This window comes from Lissotriton helveticus, chromosome 2_2 (assembly GCF_964261635.1).
Source record: "Lissotriton helveticus chromosome 2_2, aLisHel1.1, whole genome shotgun sequence".
Classification (NCBI taxonomy): Eukaryota; Metazoa; Chordata; class Amphibia; order Caudata; family Salamandridae; genus Lissotriton; species Lissotriton helveticus.
In genome coordinates this window covers 139428459-139448166 of record NC_136060.1, presented here as the reverse complement: position 1 = coordinate 139448166, position 19708 = coordinate 139428459, and the positions used below count along the sequence as shown (strand labels likewise).

General features: G+C 43.6%; 1 protein-coding gene across 1 annotated transcript in view; it reads right to left on the bottom strand.

Moving 5' to 3' along the window:
- Positions 1 to 19708, bottom strand: part of TEC (tec protein tyrosine kinase) — a 589535-nt gene that overhangs the window by 55162 nt on the left and 514665 nt on the right. The window contains exons 13-14 of the mRNA XM_078678221.1: positions 6338 to 6412; positions 897 to 1068 (exon numbers count right to left, since the gene is read on the bottom strand). Of these exons, the coding sequence (XP_078534347.1) occupies positions 897 to 1068; positions 6338 to 6412 (247 nt within the window). The remainder of the gene's footprint in view (positions 1 to 896; positions 1069 to 6337; positions 6413 to 19708) is intronic.

The following is a 19708-nucleotide window of genomic DNA, read 5'->3' as shown; positions in this document are numbered from 1 at the left end:
TATCTTCAGTTGCCTGAGGTCGCCTGTGTCTTCTTTGGATGGGAATTCATTAGAGCACCCCCTGCTAATAAATTCAGTAAGCACTGGCAAATGCCTAGAGCAATCAATGGTCCCCCATCTGGTTTTATAAATCTGATAAATGTATGTCTATTTGCACAAATACTATATATCTGCTGTATTTGCCAATACAAGTAATGTCAAAGAAGTGGACGAGTGGCACCTGTCTCTCTCTCTCTCCTTTCCCTCTTTTCTCCTCATTGTTTCTGACTGATGTGCATATGTTTAACCTTCGGCAGAAAAGAAGGACTAGTGGGAGTCTCCACAACATGGCATTGCTCTTTCCTCTTAGCTGAACACTCAAGTCTTCTACATGTTTAGCAATTTAAGAAAAAGATGTCTGTCTTTGAAAGAAAAAACAATGGTTCATATTCCAAAGAGTTAAACTCCTTACCTGATAAGTTCTAGATATGGTAGAAAGAACGACTGGTCTACTAAATAAAGTAAATAAACTTACAATAGCATGTTATGTTATTTGTTCACGGAATACCAGTGTAACACCACACCTCATTAAGGAATGAATCTGCAATTTGATGGGCATAGATTAAATGTATTAAAGAAGAAATCTGCAATTTGATGCACTTGTAAGATAAAAGCCACGACAGGCCCTAATCTTTGCAGAATGAAATCTAGAATTAGCATAAAAATAAAACAGTTTAAGTTTTGCATTAACATATAAAAATGTAAAATGTATTTAATAGTACGTTTACATTAAAAAATGATTTGATTGAAACTTAAACATTATCATTTTTAAGCGAAGCTATAACACGATTTGTAAAGGTTTTCCTTTTGCTCTGACGTTGCTTGATTTCTCATAAATTGAAACAGAAGCTACTTACATCATCACTTTAGCTTCTTCTATGAAGTCTTCCTCATGCATGGCCCCTTCCCGAATTGCTTTGATTGCCACCTTGTATTGAGCCCTCCATTTACCCAAGCGCACCACTCCAAAAAGACCACTGCCTACTTCTTTCATAAATGTTAATTCTGATGGGTTTATTTCCCATTTATCTAAAAGAAGAAAAATGCACATTAGATGTTATCAATGTGTCCCTGACAATGTTTTTCACAATGGAGAATAATGCACAATACAGTCTGTCTTGAGTAACAAAAACACGTTCACTAAAAACAAGCCCAATTTTCCAGAAAGGATTGCATTTACTAGCATTACAGCATAAGGGAAAATGTGGCAAACAACAAACCCTAGGGCTGCTGCTTCTTTCTCATTTGTGTTGCAAAAGTAATTTCCTGCAAGAATATGTTCTAGGCATTTCTTAGAGTGGTCAGCAGCTCAAATACAGATAACTGACTACAATAACAAGCATTGGCAAAGACAATTGGTCTCTGCAATCCGAGAGCTATTGGCGTTGTCAATGTTAATGTGTTTGTGTACAGTGCTATAATTAGGGGCAGGCCACAAAATAACACAGCCACGTCACAGAAATATCAGGGGCACACTTTCTTTCTGTTTCACACTGATTCTAGGTAGGAGTAAGATCCAGAGTCAATAATGGATGAACATTGCACTGAATTGTGTTTTTTGTTTATTTAGGTTTGACACTGTTGACGGCGTTTATAATATTTTGAGCTTGCACAAGATAGGGCGGGCTATACTAAACTGCTCCCGGGTTTGTTATAAAACATTGGAGAGCTGTTGACAAACAGTGGGCTAATAAAGCTGTGTTTAAGTACAAAATAATTATCACTGTTCGATTCTGTAGTTTAACTTAGATAGAAATTCACATTTTAAGACAAAACAAGATTAAAGTGCGGAGGTGAAAATCAGTCATTGGAAATTGATATGATGCCATTGTGAACTACTGGACATATAGAACTGTTGTTGTGACACGAGAGAAACGTGGTTAGAAAATTAATCTATTGAGAGGAAAATAAAATGACATTGAAAATATACCAGTATAGCACTCCAAGTAGAAAAAGTTTAAGGCGATATTAAATTCGCTTTGGAAGCTGCTTTCTGCAGCCGTCATTTTGAGAACACTGCCCTTCTGGGTGCGTGACCAGAGATGCCTCATAAAACCAACATTAAGCAGCAGTTGAAGTGCATTAAAAAAAGTATGGGAACTGTGATGCTGCATGCAATGGGGATGGGGTCAGTGAATGTGGGGGTGGGGTCAAAGGTGTGGCTAAAAGCAAATAGTCTGTAAGTTTTTGTGGTGTTTCACCATCAGGTAGCAACATATAAAATAATGCGCTGTTTACATGAAAAATAAATCTAAAAAGGTTGCTACTGTGGGGAATGCACTTTAGACGTCTGTGTGTAACTAGAGAGCCACAGAATTAAATCTTGGTTGGTGAAGTGGAGAATAGTAAGTTGTGTATTTTTTGTGATATGAGGTCACAGCCTGTGCCAGAAAGTGCTATGAACATGTAAGCTATTATTTTAAACCTGCATTACACACAGTATAGGAAAGACTGCTACAGAATGATTTTAAAGGTTTAAGGTAAAATGTTGCGTCCAAAATATAAATGTCAGTAATACACAGACTGTACATAATGCAATTTTTTTACATAACTGTCCCTTCAACCCCTGAAGGATAGTAAGCGCTATATAAATTCAATTATTAAAAGCACACACTTCACAGCTCAGTTGTTAACTCCTTGTACTACCACTCAAAAATAATAAATCTTTGTCATCACAACGCTTCAAGTGATTTGATGAATTAAAGCCAGTACCGGCTCCAAAGCATCACTTACGTTTGCTGATTACCCTTTACATTTGCATTTCTTTCAGACAAGCCGGCACCCTGACAGGAAGGTTTGTTTAACTGAATGCCCGGCCACAGTGGGAGAATGGATGATCCTGCCCCAGAGGCAGCACAGCCATCACTCCCTGAGCGCAGCAGAGTCCAATGGCGAGGCCTGTTGTTGGTCCATGCTCACGTCCGCAACTACAACTTGATCACCGATTTCTCCCCGACCTACTCCACATCGGCCCTTGTGGCTTCTCCTGTCGGCAACAGGTCATCGCTGTGTCGGAGTCTCAGCTCAGTTGGTTCCTGTTTCTGCGAAGTACGTCCAACTTGTGACCAAGATGGGGACAAATACACTTGAATTCAGTTCCGTGTCTGAAGGCCAGCTCATTAATTCTCAGTGGATGGCTTGAGTCCGCCTCCAGAGGCAGACCAATAGGCACCTTTTGGCTTTGAAGAACTATCACCCAGCGACGGGCACTCTCCATGTTACGGTGACTTTTTAACCGTAACCAGCCCAACAAGCGGGCAGAGCTCTGTCGTTTGGTGGTACATGTCCTTTTTCTTCTTCCCCTGTTCTGAAGAGGCCTGAATGGATGGGCCAAAATACGTCCATTCTTTAGATTGGAGAAGTAAAAAAAATCATAATAGAGTGCATATATTTGGCATACACACTACTGATGTGTAAGGGTTCCGTTGTTACCTCCTGTGTGCATTTGTATTGGACTACCCCTCTATTGACTGCTATTGACTCTTTAGTACTGCAGCCATAAAAAAATGTTTGTTGTGAAAGAGAAATTATTCACTTCTATATGTTTTTTTCTAATATGTATCTGTGATAACATGTTTTGTAGTGTTTTGTGAATGTACTAATTGTTTGTTTACCTGATAGAAAACACCCGATACTTGGAGTTTGCTTGTGATTTAAGAACCATATAGTAATGTTGGTTTGGATAGTGAGATCCAGTGATATATGTGAAGAACGAAATCAGAGAAAGTTGTTTTAAGCCCTGAAGAAGTCCGGCAACGGACGAAACGCGTCGGCTATTCGCAACTATCAAAAAAAGAAAAGAAAGAATAAAAACCGAATAAAAGAAAGAAAATCAAAATTACAAGACTGTGTGTATTCTGTGTACATTTGGGAAAACCAATACTTTACATATCTGTATGTTCTTTTTCAATACTTGTCTTGCAATGGTGCATAACTTGTGAAGGGTGCTGTCCAATCTCAAAAAATTAGAGATCCAGTGATAGTTATTAATTAATGTATTTTTCTATTAGAGTCTCCCTTCATTTGTTCCCACACGGTTACTGTGTTTGTATATGCTATACCCCATGCCCAGGTTGTGGTGGAGTAGTAGGAAAAACCCCTAGATTGTGGAGCTTTGGTTTCACAGCACAGGAGACCCCCCAAAATTACACTTTAGCTGAAGCATTGAAACAATCGGAATTAACCGTCCCAGGATGGTTGACTTTTTATAAAAAGTAGGGGAATGGTTTTTCATAAATCCAAAAAAGTACAAATGAATAAATAAATATTAAGAAGCATCGTCTTGCATTTGTCACAGATTGTTTGACAAAGAAAGTAGAGATTAGCTTGTTTCTGAGCCATAGATCATTACAGCATTATACATGGTGGCCCCAGTTCTTGGGCAAACAGCCTGTCCTCCAGCAGAGATAGCTTAATGGCAACCTCTCATCAACACAGCTGTCCTCGGCTCAGCTTTGCACATCCTGTTTAAGAATAAAAAACAAGGACTGCACGCTATAAAAAAAAGCAGAACCATGTGCGCTGCAACTAATGCAAAGTAACGTATAGGTGTGGGAGAGACAAGGAAGCTGCCTGCAGAGAATGACAGGAGGTGGGAGAGGGATGGAGGAGAGGTAAACGAAGAAGGAAGAAGGATGGGGTGCAAATAACAATCAGAGACATAATTTCTCTTAGAGAGGAAGACGTGCTGTCTGCTATAAGGACCAAGAGCCTTGGTGGGCTAAGGGGCTTATTTGTATGCAACGCGGCTTCTCTCTGAGCCGTTGCTAAGTGTGTGCTTTTGAAAAGCAACAGAAAAACAACAAACCCAAACCACTTAATATTTCATCCAATCGATGGAACAGCATCACATGAATATTTCAGCTGTGAGCTAACAGATTATGGTGTAAACATGGTGGGATTAGCCCGCCTCGCCAAGTCCCAAGTTCTGGATGTCGGTACTTACCATGCGCCTCAGTACATATCCATGGCAGCAAAACTTGGAGCAGCAGGGTGGGGTCGGTCGGAGTTAATAGAACTATACTTACACCTCCAATCAAAAGAAAATAGAGTTGGAGATCCGCTATTAAAAACTATTCAAGTTTGCTTTTAAAGTTAGCAATTCAGAATCTCTGCTCTCTAATGCACAGTAACTAAAATCGCCCACAAGGAGGTAACCCATCAACAAAGCACTACACAAAAATGTTGATGAATTTAGACGAGAAGGGAAGCAGGAGGAGATTTCCGGTCTACACGTAGAATGTAAACTAAGCAGCCATTCACCCCGAGCACCGGTAATGCTAATATTTAAGCAATTACTTCGAAGTCAGAGAAAGTAAAGGCACTCTCAGAAAACAGCATCTGACATTTGATCTCGGTCTTTGAATGCACCGCAAATGTGACGGGATAAGGACCAGATTTGCAGGCATGTTTAAAGGAGGTCAGAGCTAGTGAAAACACGACCGATCGTGTGAAGTGCTATTTAAAAAAGGAAAAAAGAGTTCCGAAAAAATTTCCTAAAATAATAGTAGGGGATGGATAGGAGAAATAGGTTCCTGCTCTCGGGGAGGGATAAACACAGGAAAAGGCATGCCATGGGCAAATGGGAAGAATGAATAGGACAGAGACAATGGAGCCAGCAAATATGAAACCTATGAGCAGGCTAAAGCCCACAGAGTAAATCCAACATGTCTCTTCCAGATAACACATTCTCTGTCTAGAGCGGAGACCTCAAAATGGCCTTTTACCAGGAAAAGGTTGACAGATTAGGGCACCATTGTGACAAGAACTTTGTGCAACTTGGATACTCTTCTCTGGTGTTGTAGGGCCTGCTACTGTGCTTTTCTCGATAATACTATCTGGGCTCCCAGTTAAAGTTCACTGATGAAGATACAAACAAAAGCTGGTGTCATCCATGTTCTTGACCATAACCCGGGAGCACAACAGGCTGGCATGATGATCATACATTGTGCTTTACATGTCACGATTCTAGCTATGATTATTTGCCTTTGATTTAAATTCTAAAATGAAAGAAATGGAAAATCCTAGTCTAGATAAATTTTCATTTTTCTAAATGTAAAAAAGACCATTCATTTTGATAAAGGTCTTGCCGTCTTAGCTCCTTTTTAATAGCTGTGAGAATGCAATATATGTTTTCTTTAATATGCCCTATGCTTGAATTTTAGACTTCAATCAAATATTCTATAAACACTGAATATTTTACAACCAAAATCTCTTATCTCTTATGAATTGAAATATACTATTCAAGCAAATCATTTGACAACATTGTATCTGACAAAACTGTAGAAAGTGTCATTACCATAACTGAAACCTGCAGTTGTAGGTGCAGCCTTCCTTTTTGGACACACTGGATACCGTAACCGTGTAACAAGACCTAGAGAAAACAACATATATACGATTAACCTTTATTGTACAAGTTAAACTTAAACTACACAGAGTTTTTATGTCTATCACGAGGACCAGAAGAGCCCCAGAAAACCAATGTTTTGGGAGGCAATCCTCGTAAGAAACATTTGATTTCTAATTTTCATCTTTGTCTAGTTGCCAATGGCAGGTATCCTCAGACCTCCTTGACTTCTTGCTTACATGTATGTTTTGCCGGCTTATTTGACAATCTTGAGTACATGAGAAAATACAATAAAGAGCTGCATTTGTACGCATTTTCACATGGTGACTGGCAAAGAACGATAATGTGACATGTTTTGGAATATTTATGTAAGTAGGCTTTTCAATGTGAATTGTTTATGAGGTTTTTTTCAATTTAAAAACATATACAATACAGAAATGATGTAATCAGAAATTCCTTAAGTAGTAACATTTTAACAGTTTTAAATCACAAGGATTATCAGGAACTTGACTGACACTGTGTGCTTCCTGATGTTTGCATAGGAGGACAACCAGATTATTTGAATAATTAAGTCAGTGTCTTCTTTATTTCACAAATCTGAAAGGAGACAATGAAGTGCAGTTCTATCTCAGACAGGCGGAGTATTATGAAGAAATGTATGGTGACACAGTGGACATCACAAACCCAACTCTCAACAAGATGTAGCAAAAACATGGTGGTACTGAACTCAAAACTCTGTGGCACACTCCGACATGAAACTGGGACAACTCATTTGTTCACTGTAATGGCAGGGACAAGCACAGAACTTTTCCTCAGAAAGCCTGTTTGAGTAATCCCCAGTCAATGGTCAAGTGAGGCAGAAACTAGCTCATGTTGTGGAAGATGCACATTTGTCCTGGTATTACTGTGATGGTAAAGATGTTAGGCATTGATCTGTTGCTCCATAAAGCAGGGCAAACCACCACTCAGTGCTACTGCAGCATCAATGGATGACAAAGTATCAGTGGTAGGCTAGGAAGCTCATCATTTGGAAACGTAGGAACTGAAATCACATTCCCTTGATATAATTTATAATCAGAAGTAGGTGGACGTCACCAACTTGCAATTTGTAGGCTAATTTAGTTTAAATGTATACTTTTTATCAACAGATGGCCATAAATTAGTGGTTTGCACAGTAACCAACTCCAAATTTGACTTTGGAAAGACACTTTTTTGGGGGTGGGGAGCTGCCAGAAGCACAACGAAAACCAATCACCTAAAAAGCAACATATTAACTCATGTTAAGGGTTGAAGAAACGGGATCATGCTTCTAATGTTAGCGAAGTGCCAAAGTGAATTACAAAAAACTGAATTGTGAACGTTAAGTGCTTACGCATGACGGGCTGTCCTGCCTAACTCATGGAGGGCATAAGGACCATCTGAGAATGATGTTTAAGATGAGCAGCAACCCTATGATGAAGCATGTCACCTTTTGTGAGTGAGGGTTCACATCATTTTTTGCTGATGAAAAATAACTATTCCATTTATTCCCTCCTACTGTTCGAAACAGGGTGTATAGGTTTATAGTTGTGACTACATACTTGTTCTGCCCTACACATCATCCTTCTAGGTTTCATCCCAGTCAACCCTTGTGGTAAGGTGACTTATCCTCCTTGCTGTTCCCCACACGAAGGATGGGAGGATTGAAGGTATGCTGTTCTTAACCCAACACCAGCCAACCCATGCTCAGCAGGAACAGCCGCAGATATAATTTTGGAAAGCAGTAAAAAGAAAAAGGCTCTTTTGATGATCAGCTCTTTTACAGAGATCACAATGTGCTCTTAGATAAACCTAGATATAGTCATGTTTGCTATACGTGCTTTAAAAATAAAATATATAAGACAAGTAAATAAATAATAGAGAACATTATAAAACAAGCATTTACAATGCAATAGGTCTCGCAGCATTAAAGTTTGAGCTATTGGCATTGTATATTACAATGTGTTACATTAATTTGTTATCAAACTCTGAATTGTTGTATAAAGATGATTTGCAAACTGTCAAATGTTGCTGAATAGTAAGCAACATTGTGAATAATATTGTTTGCTAGTCATCCTTGGGTACCAGAGTACTTCACTTGAGGCAGCTCACTACTCTGCACTCACTACTCTGCACTCACTACTCTGCACTCACTACTCACTACTCTGCACCCACTACTCTGCACTCACTACTCTGCACCCACTACTCTGCACTCACTACTCTGCACTCACTACTCTGCACTCACTACTCTGCACTCACTACTCTGCACTCACTACTCTGCACTCACTACTCTGCACTCACTACTTTGCACTCACTACTCTGCACTCACTACTCACTACTTTGCACTCACTACTCACTACTCTGCACTCACTGCTCTGCACTCACTACTCTGCACTCACTACTCTGCACTCACTACTCTGCACTCACTACTATGCACTCACTACTATGCACTCACTACTATGCACTCAGTACTCTGCACTCAGTACTCTGCACTCAGTACTCTGCACTCACTACTTTGCACTCACTACTCACTACTTTGCACTCACTACTCTGCACTCACTACTCACTACTCTGCACTCACTACTCTGCACTCACTACTCTGCACTCACTACTCACTACTCTGCACTCACTACTCACTACTCTGCACTCACTACTCTGCACTCACTACTCACTACTCTGCACTCACTACTCTGCACTCACTACTCACTACTCTGCACTCACTACTCACTGCTCTGCACTCACTACTCTGCACTTACAATGCAACGGTCTCGCCTTTGCAAAAGTTAGAGCTATTGGCATTGTAAATGGCACATTTTTTTGTTATGTGTTGGTTAACTTTCTATCATAAACACTCTTTACTAGGAACGCATGGCGCTTCATCAGTAACAAGTGGACTTTTAATTACAAACTCGCTTCTCTTTTCATGATGTCATAGTGCAGGATAACATACAAATCAGCCTCACATATTCTCCAAATTTTATGCAGGCTTAGAACGCAAGATCACTTTTCCTCTGGACCGATTGCTAGGTGGACCTGAAGAAGCTTGGGTATAAAGCTATACAATATTCCAAGCAAGAATTAACTAAAGAGTCAGTAAGAACTGATCTGTGTCTGGCTGGGATGAAGTTGGCAAGAATTGTCAGTCAAGCAGAAAAAATATTTCTTTGACGCCACAGACACTTGCAGCTCGTTGAAAGAGGTAGGCACTGCTACAAATGTATATCACCAAACATACATGGTGGGAGAAAAGTTGGAAGGGGTTTACAGGTGTCCCATAAATGATAAATTCATTTTAGATATACTGAGTTTCAGCCAACTCTTGAGCATCCAGGACACAATTTCAAGAGAACGCGCCAGTAGTTACTAAAAATCCTCTCTCGCCCCCTCCACCACCCATCCAGTTTCTGAACCAGATTCAGGCGTCATCGGAGCAGGAATGGAACTGTAAACCACAGCCTGAGGATACTCTCTATAGTGACTGCAAGTAAAAATAGAAGAACATGGAGAGCATGACCCGGATTCCCTGTTCCAGTATTTGCCTTCCTCTCTTTGAGTGCCAAAGTCTTCCATCCTATCTCTTAGTCAATGGATTCCCATCCTAGTTTTAGTAGATTCCTGCTAGTGTCAGGGGGTTTCCTGTCAAATTCCAGTACATTCTCTTAATCAATGTTTAGTGTGCTTCTTGCTTAGCTTCAAGGAACCCCTGCCTCGATATTCATTTCTGAGATCCACACTCATAGCATTCTCTGTTCGAGAGTTAGTAGTGACTGGGACACAATAGATTGCTGTGTTTCTGGCAAGAGATACCATGGCCTGGCAGACCAGGACGGACTGTTCATAGTGAAGTAAGGACAAATGTAATGTGCATATGTTGCCCCTTTGTCTGGAGTGATGCTGAGGGAAAACGGCGATGGACTGGACTGAGGCCCAAGCTATTATCAGTGGCTGAGACTACCCATCACCTTTTCGCTGTTTTACAGTTCAAGTCTGTTCAGTGTTTCTGTAGTGTTCTCGGTCAGTGTTTACATGGAAACATTAAAAACAACATGCACACAGCATATCATAAGTCACAGAAAATATTGGCAGGGATAACGTGACAATACCACATACACGGTCTAAAGACGCACTCCACTTGCAAAAAAATGTTGAGCCTCCCACCCTGAAACACGGCACCAAGGATGTCCTCTGCGGAAAGGCCCTCCCAAAACCTCTCTGCCACATTTAGCCTATCTCCCTCCTTCATCAACACAGCTCTCCCCATCATCAACATAGTTCTCTTACCTCAACTCCCTGCAACTGAAAAATAATTAATTCAACCATGTCCGGGAAGAAATCGGCAAAATACTTGCGAACATGAAGCAGACTACGCACATCTCGGACCCTCTCCTGGCGACATTTGTAAACAAGCATTTATTTTGCAATACTGAGGTTCAATTTTGTATTTGTGATTCCGTTTTCCCAGTGGGACATAACCCTGTTTTCCATGTCAGATTTTTCTTAATTAAATGGTGTTTAGAACTAGGCGGCTTGGTAAAACAATCATATAGAACACCTAAACTAATAAAATAAATCGCCAGCAGGAAGGAACTATTTGTACATAAAATCAAGCTTGCGATTAACCCCTGCGCTGTCGGTTTCTGTTGGGGATCAGGCGAGATGATCTGCGAGATCAGGCGAGATGCGATCTGCGCGCGCATTCCAAAACGAAACCTAGCGTGGGGGCGGGACTTCCGTCTTGTGCGCGAAGCCCGCGCCCACGGAGTTCCTGGTCAAGAGCAGTGCGTGATGCGGGGCTCCCATGCCTGAGGGAGAGCCCCGCGGAGGTGACAGAACACACTGCATTGGCGGTAAGTGGGCCTTGGGGGGCGCTCGTGTGTGTGAGTGTGTGTGCGCGTGTATGTTCGCTCCTGTGTGTGTGTCTCTGTGTGCGACGGCGGGGGGAGGGGGGGAGTGTATCTGTCTGTGTGTCTGTCTCCGCTCGTGTGTGTGTGTGGGCGCATGCGTGCAGGGGGAGGTGTGCCTGGGTATGTTTGCGCTTCCCAGGAGACAGCCAGGCCGAGCGCGGCGCGTGCCAGTCGGCGCGTGCCACTTTCAAATCGCCTCCAAGGCGATGCGCGCGGCCAGGACTGTCTCCTGGGAAGCACACATGCCGACAAAAGGGGCTCGGCGGAGACGCGCTTCGCGCGGCTAGCCGAGACCTAAAAAGGAATACAAAATAAAAGAGGGAAAGAAAAAGGGAATATTAAAAGGAAATGGAAAGAAGGTAAAAAAGAAAAAACAAGGAAAGGAGCAAACATTAAAGAAAGAAGGAAAGAAAGAAGGAAGGGAAGAAAAAGGAAAGTAGGCAAAAAAGAAAGTAGGAAAGAAAGATGGAATAAAAAAAGAAATAAGGAAAGACGGCAAACAAGAAAGAAAGAAGCCTTAATACAAAGAAACAAGAAAAGTAGGTAGAAGGCAAAGGAAAAAGGGAAATAATAAAAAAGGAGAGAAGGAAGGAAGGGAAGAAATAAAGAAAGAGCAAAGAATGCAAATAGACAGAAGGAAGGAAGGAGAAAGGGAAAGGAGGCAAAAGTTAAAGAAGGCCAGAAAGTAGGGAGGAAGGAAAGAAAAGAAAAGAAAAGAGGAAAGAAGGCACAAAAAAAAGAAAAGAAAACAATGAAAGAAGGCGTAAAAGAAAGAAATTGAGAAGGGAGAAAAAAATGGAAAGAAAATAGGAAAGAAGGTAAACAAAGTAAGAAAAGACAGAAGGGCAGCAGGGAAGAAAGAATGAAAGAAGGCAAAAAAGACAGAAGGAAAGAAGAAAAAAACAAAGAAAGAAAGGAAAAAGGAAGGCTAGAAAGAAAGGAACAAGGAAAAGAAATTAGATTAAAAAGAAAGAAATAAGGAAAGGAAAACGAAGGAAAATAGGAAAGAAGACAAAAAAGAAAAGAAGATGGAAAGAAGAAAAAAGAAAGCAAGAATGAAAGAAAGAAGGAACAAATGAAGGGATAAGGAAGGAAAGGAAAAATGAAATAAGCAGAAAAAAAAGAACAAAAGAAGAGAAGAAAGAGAAAAGCAAAAAGAAAGAAAGAAGAAAAGAAAAAGCGAATAAAGTCAATAAAGAAACAAGGCAAGAAAAAGATGGCAAGAATGAAAGAAGGTAAGAAAGAAATAAGTGCAAGTGCGACAGAATGCAAAGGAGAAACAAGATTGGCTAGGTTCGAGTAGCTGTGAATAAACATTCAATGTGAAAATCTTCTCTTTTATGACCAATAAAGTTATTGAACAAAAAAAAGAGAGCGCTGAATTTTGCCTCCCGTGGCGTGAGGAAGGATGCATATAATAGCACTGCTCCGCCCTTGCAGCCTATGGCAAGCTGCAGCTTGCTCGTGTAGGAAGTGCTCCCTTCAGCACAGAGGGAGGAGGAGGTCGGGGGTCATTATGAGCAGAGCTTCTTATAGCAGCGAGCAGCGCGAGGATCCTGAGCAATGTACGGACGTCAGCTCCAGCCGAGGCGGAAGTAACCGGCGGTGCTGGCAGCAGGTTCTCTGCAATCGATCCGTCGAAGGCTGCACGCGAGTACGCGCGTGTGAAGGTCACGTTTAGGCGGATTGCACCAGTGTGTGATGACGAAACCCGAAGCTTCATTCATTCGCGCACTCTTCACGCACTTGGCCTTGAACTGACTTCTCGACCGGGGGTGGAGCTACATCGATGCCTAAAACGTGGTAATGTTTTTATTTGCCTCCTAAATATCCCTTCTTCAGCTCGGGGCTTATGATTTGGAATCTGTGACTTTAAAAAAAACTGCTTAAAGTTTAAAGGTGTGTTTTCTTTCTGCCTGACATTCTGTCAAGCGACAACCCCTTCCTCCCACCTCACCCCCCTACTACCAAGCCTGGCTATGTCCAGCTGTTGAATGAAGGGTGCCCGGGTTGTCTGGGGGCCTCCTCCACGTATTATATGCAAACACCTCTCAGTTGCGCTGGCATGACTGTACAGGTCCCTCTTCAATGTGGCGAGCGGCTAATCCTGGCTGATGTAACCGCTTATCCAAGAGGGAGGGGTCTGTTCACCCAGCATAGCAACCCCAGCGCATATTGTGAATGCCTCTCACAGTTGTCATATTTCATATTTTTCCCTTCCTTCCAGAGCAAAATCTTCTCTTCCCTTCCCAGTCTTGAACTATGTGCCTATTTAAAAACATTACCTATGCAGCAACATATTTAACAAGCACGAGCACGGAATCGAAACCGGCCGACGCGGGAATAGAAACCAGTGGTGCGCGCGCACCAGAGGAGCGGGGGCAAGGCAGCGCGATGACAAGCCGAGACGAGGTAGGAGATTTGTGTGTGTAAGGGGGGGTTCTGTGTGTGTATGCGCACTGGCGGCGGCGAGGGGGGCTGTATGTGTGTGTGCGCGGCGGGGGGGGGGGCTGTATGTGTGTGTGTGTGTGCGTGCGTGTCTGTGTGCTTCCAAGGAGCCATGGGAGACAGGAGGCGCGCGCGACCTGATCCCAGTTCCAAGGTTGCGCGTGCACCTCACTTGTCTGTCTCCCTTGACTCCTTGAAACCGAGAATGATCACAATAGAGTCTCGGAACGACAGATTGCTTCGCAATCTGTTCGCAGTTCCGAGACCTAAAAAGCCCTGATGATTCGGGAATCCCAGGAGGAAAAAAGTGTGAAGATGGAAAAGGCAGAGAGGAATTGGCAGAAGATGGGTAGGGGTTTTTCTCTGTACTAATAATCAAAAGGTGAAACAAGTAAAACACTATTGCTTGGCTAATTGGATAATGGTAATGCCTGAAACTTGTAGTAGAATATAAATAACTCCAACCATCGAACTAACCTCTCCAATACTAGAGGAATTTAGTCAAGTCTCCCCAGAACACATTTCTCACTTAATTACCACTGTTAAATCCAGAGCCCCCAACGATCCCTGCATTCCGTCCGCTCTCACACTTATTCCTGACATCTTAGGCCTTAACTTGGCAAACATCTTCAACTCGATGTTCAGGACAGGTACTTACCCATCCATTTGGAAAAAAGCCATCATCAAACCTCTACTAAAGAAGAACAACCTAATTCCCCTAGATATTGAAAGCTACAGACCAATTGCATGTCTCCCATTCCTGGCAAAAATCGCAGAAAAAATCATGAACACTCAACTCGCTCACTTTATCGATGAAAACAACCTACTTGACGACACCCAATTTGGCTTCAGAAAAGGCCACGGCACTGAGACTGCCCTCATCAAATCATCTGACGAAATCAGGACGAAGCTTGATGGGGTGGTGCCGGGGTCCTTGTGCTGCTGGACTTCTCAGTGGCCTCCGACACTGTCGACCACAAAATCTTGATCAATCGTGTTGCAGCAATCGGCATCACACATTAAGCCAAGGCCCTCCTGGCCTCCTTCCTTTCCAATTGCACTCAATCAGTGACACTCGTTGACTTCAACTCCCCTTCATTTGCCTTCCCATGTGATGTACCTCAAGGATCCTCGCTGAGTCCGACCTTGTTTAACATCTATGTGTCTGACCTAACGAGGGTCATCAAATCATACAATATGGGCCGAACGTCGTATGCCGACGACACGCAACTGGTGCTCGCGTGCCATAATGATGGAGGGGCAAGACGGAGGTGATGATCTTCAGTAACCTGTCCCCTGCCGGGTCTCCTTCCTGGTGGCCAGCTAAGTTAGGATCACCTCCGTCTCCCGTCTCAAAGGTAAGGAATCTAGGTGTTATGTTCGATGACAAGCTCTCTTTCATACACCATGCCAACACAGTTGTCTCAGCATACTTCTATGTCATCAAGATGATAAAGAAACTTCTACCTTTCCTCCCAACCAGCGCCAGCAGGACTCTCATTAGTACACAAGTCATTTCCAAGGTCAATTATTGTAATGGCCTATTCATCAGTACCCAAGAAAGAGTCCTAAACAAGCTACAACTAGTGCAAAATTTAGCCACAAGACTTCTGACAGCCACCTCCAAATTCAAACCAATTTCCAACGTGGTACAAAAGCTCCACTGGCTGCCCATCAGGAGCAGATCCAAATTCAAGGCGCTTTGCAATGCCTACAAAGCAGTCCACAACATCGGACCGGAATTCCTAAGAAAAACCCTCTGCCCATACAACCCCACCAGACCGTAACCTACAGTTTGTTCCAGGTACCAAAAAAACCTCTTGGGGTGACAGAACATTCACGGTCGCCACCACCACACTTTGGAACTAGCTCCCCCTTCACATCAAGACCAGTCCCACGCTGCTCACATTCCGAAAACAACTAAAGACCTGGCTCTTCAACCAACAGCCAGTCGTGCCAGCATTCCTCTGCCCAGTCCACAGTGCCGAGACACCCAAGGGTATTTGAGCGCTTTATAAGTTGCATAAATAAAAAACAAACTATTATTAAAAATACACCGTGGCAACATAGCTACGTTGTTAATTTTTTCACCATATAATTATCAATTTTGCCACATAAGATATTGCCTAGTCTTTCCCTCCCTTTTCAGCCTTGTGTCCAGTTAATCCCATTCGTTACTGTTAGAACCGGGGTCTCTAGTTGGCAGGGGTGTGCACCCTAGTCCAAGTAGGGACCACCGCTTCCGACCTGGTAGCTTGGCGCAGATCAGCAAAGGCGTAACTTCAGAGGCAATGTGTAAAGTATTTGTGCAACACACAAAGGCGATGACATAGTAAAAACACTCACAAGAGGAACACCACACCAGTTTTGTATAAGAATAAGAATGTCTTTATCTAAAAATTATGCGAGAACCAAAAGGAGGTAAATCCAGCTCCAGGCAAGATCAATAATAAAAAGGATTCCAGTTTCCAAGCAAGATCAATAATCAATAAGAATGAATCCAGTTTCCTGGCCTGATCAATAATAAAAAGGATTCCAGTTTGCAAGCAAGATCAATAACCAATAAGAATGAATCCAGTTCCCAGGCCTGATCAAATCACCAAAAGCTCATGTGTGCCAAGGGCTCCTGCTGCTAATGTCTTTCTCACAGTGTCCTTGGATGGCAAAAGTTCACTTGAGGTAGGTTCTTATGGTCAAAATTCACTGGGGGAAGGTTCTTAGGCCAAAGTTCCCTTGTAGCGTAATAAGTGTGCCTCTCATAGAAACTATGCTCCCAGCGTAGGAAGTGCGGCTGCCCAGGCGCTGCTAGTAATGCTAAGAAATGCCCCAGTGTCAATTAACAAGTAATTATGCCCCCGTAGGCCGGTCAGTGAAGGACGGTTCCCAGCCAAGCACAAAGCTCACACTCCAGGTACGCGGCCAACCCGCACCCCGCCCCCTCGCAGCAGCCTGGTTGCACTGAGGCGTTACCTGGGGTGGTGGTTGCGGGTGCGAGGCTTCTCTCCCCCTGGGGCCTCGGGCTTAGCAGGCGCTGCACGGGTGGGGGTCACGGCCACACAACGCTTAACAGTGCCTCCAAGTCCAGGGCAACGACGGAGCCTCCTGCCACACAGCGCTTCGCTTCTCAGCGCTACACAGCGCGCTCCGGTCCCAGTGGCGGTGACCTCAGGGCCAGTTTCAGTCGGCTTGCGCCAGAAGCAGAGGCAATCACAGAGCCCTCGGGAGGATCACGGGGCAAGCAGTGCTGAGGGCAGGCACAGCGTTGCAGGGCAAATCTTGAGAGTGTTGTTGCTGTTCCAAAGGGCAGTCTTTAAAACGCTGTAGTCCAAGGACAGGTAGTTTCCTTTAGCTTAAAAAGGGTGCAGTCCCAATAAGGCAATCTTTAAAAGGTTAAAGACTCTTTAAAAGGTTAAAGACTCTTTAAAAAGTGGCTCAAAGAAAAGTAGTTCCTTTGGGATGTTGTGGAGACACTCTGGTGGTGATGTTGCAGTCTCCCATGCAGGGCAGGGTCAGCAGACAGTAGGGCAGCTCAGCAGGTTGTGGGGCAGCAGTTCCTTGGAGCAGTCAGCCTCCTTCCCAGTGGCAATCCTCTTGCACAGCAGTCCTCACTCCAGCAGAGATTCTTCCAGGTCCAGCAGTGTAACAAGAATGTGAGGCCAGGACCCTCCCTTATATATTCTACAGTCCAGGGGCTAGAAAGTGGTGGAAGTCTCTGGAAGGGTCTGGGGGCAGGGTCTTCTGGAAGAGTCCAGGGAGTTCTGGTATGTTCCCTGCCTTCCCTGACCTAGCTGTCACATTGACGAGAGACAGGCCGTTAAGGCTACAGTGGGCAGCCCATCACAGCTCATCCCAGGGAAGAAGGTGTGAATCACCACTCCCACCTCCAAACCCAGGCAGGCTATCAGTATGCAGAGGGGAGGGGGGAGTCTGCAGAGCCTAATCTAAGTGTAGGCAGGAAAAGGTCCCCTTTATCAAAGTGGGATCCCTAGCGTAGTAATGCCCAAACCCTATATATCATTGGAAAGGGTTCCCCGCCCCGAGTCCAACAAGACCAAACATGACAGGCTTATTAGGTCCCTGTCAGAAGTTATCCCATAAGGGGAGGTTCCCAATGTTAGCCTATGGAGGATTAAGCCTTGCTGCGGTAGCAGTGGCTTGTGGCAGATATGCCAGCCTCACAAGGTTTTAGGGAAGAGCACCTGCACCTCAGCACTGTTTAGCAGTGGTGAGGCGCCCAGAGTCCTAAGTCCAACAAAAGGTAAGGTAAAAATGGGAGGCAAAAGGGCAGAAAGGTAGGGGAAGACCACCCTAAGGCTGACAGGTCCAACAGTTACCCAAAAGCTAACCGCAAATAGAGTGGCCCCCTGCTGCTCTGCTGCTGCTTTGACAGGTTTGGGAGCCAATGTGGACCATTTACATGCAGAATTTTATTACCAAACACAACCAACTTACTGGAAAATAACGTTGTAAAACAGCCTACTATTCAGAACAATGCAGTCGCCAGTAGCACAAAAATAAACAACTGAACATGGGTACCGCTGCTACTGAATTCTAACAACTGGATCAAAGTAGCAAATATTGTGTGCCCCAACCAAACTGCAAACACTGCCATAAAGGGAGTATGAAAGGTACCTTAGCTGGGGAAAAAAGATATTGCAAGGCTTGAAAGCACTCAAATGGTGCCCAATCGATGAAAGACAAAAATTCGACATCCAGTGCACTATTCCCAAGGAATATTGTAATACTGAAGTAGCCAGGAATAAAATGGCTGTCACCTGTAGTGTCCTGGTTCGACCTACTGTCACCGTGGTGGAGATGGTCTCCTGAAGATCTTCAATTACCCACTCATCCACTGCCAAAGCAGTCACACACTAGCGAATGGGAAGGTAAGCAGTAATCAGGATTTGTCAGCGCTGACTGAGGCTGGTACAAGACAGATGTATTGGGCAACCACATGGGCCATGATTGAAGCATGGTTGCATCTAAGTCACAGGAGCAGCTCATGCAAGTATGAGAGGTGGGGCGGGATTCGACAGACAATGACAAGGGAAAATTAAATAGATAATACATTTTCCCTTGTCATCGTCTTCTAAGTCCCCCTCCCACCCCACCCACTGCTCTTACCTGCATGAGCTGCTCCTGCTAAGTCAGCAGCTTCACTAATGCACCCGATTATTGAGGCAGCCCAGCAATAGGCTGATTGTGGCATGCCACAAAAAGAGGCCAGAACATTGGCGGCAGTGTTGGAAGAGTGGCATTTGCCCTACAGGCTGACTGCATAGATGAATCCTCACGAGCATAGCTAGTATTGCATGGACAGAACTCTGCCTTCTCCATTGCTTATCTCCTCTCCAAATCCCTTTGCAGCTTAACGAGGAACTTGCAGCACAGTTGAGACTCATTTTGGTGCTCAAGTTCTCCACACCTTCTCTGTACAAGCGGTAACACTGCAGGAGAAAGATCTATTCTGCAGGGAAACAATGTACACAGATAAGCCCACCATGAAGGGCGTGAAAAATGATGTGTGGTACCCACATTTGATTTTCTGGTTGACCACTCACGCTGTGCAATCGCTGGGACACAGGTAACACCGGACTTTGGTACATTTCACATATATCCCCCTCTTGTGGTTCTCTATAACCTGACCAGTGTCTCATTCATCCATGGAGAAATCATTGCAGCTCCAGAATCGCATACAGGAGTGTACAGTTCAAGCCTTTTAGTAAATACTGCAAAGACTTTTGGATCTACACCGTCCTGCCTCTCTGGTGCATTGCAGATAGGCAAGACAACTTCGCTTTATATAAACATTAGCAAGGTAAGCTAAACAACAAGAAGTTGATCCTGCTGTCATCACACCGAGAGAGCTGATGGACGAGCTCACATCCATAAGGTTAGGCAGTTTCAGAGGAGTATACTGGCTAGAGAGATTAAATCCATTCACTCTAACATA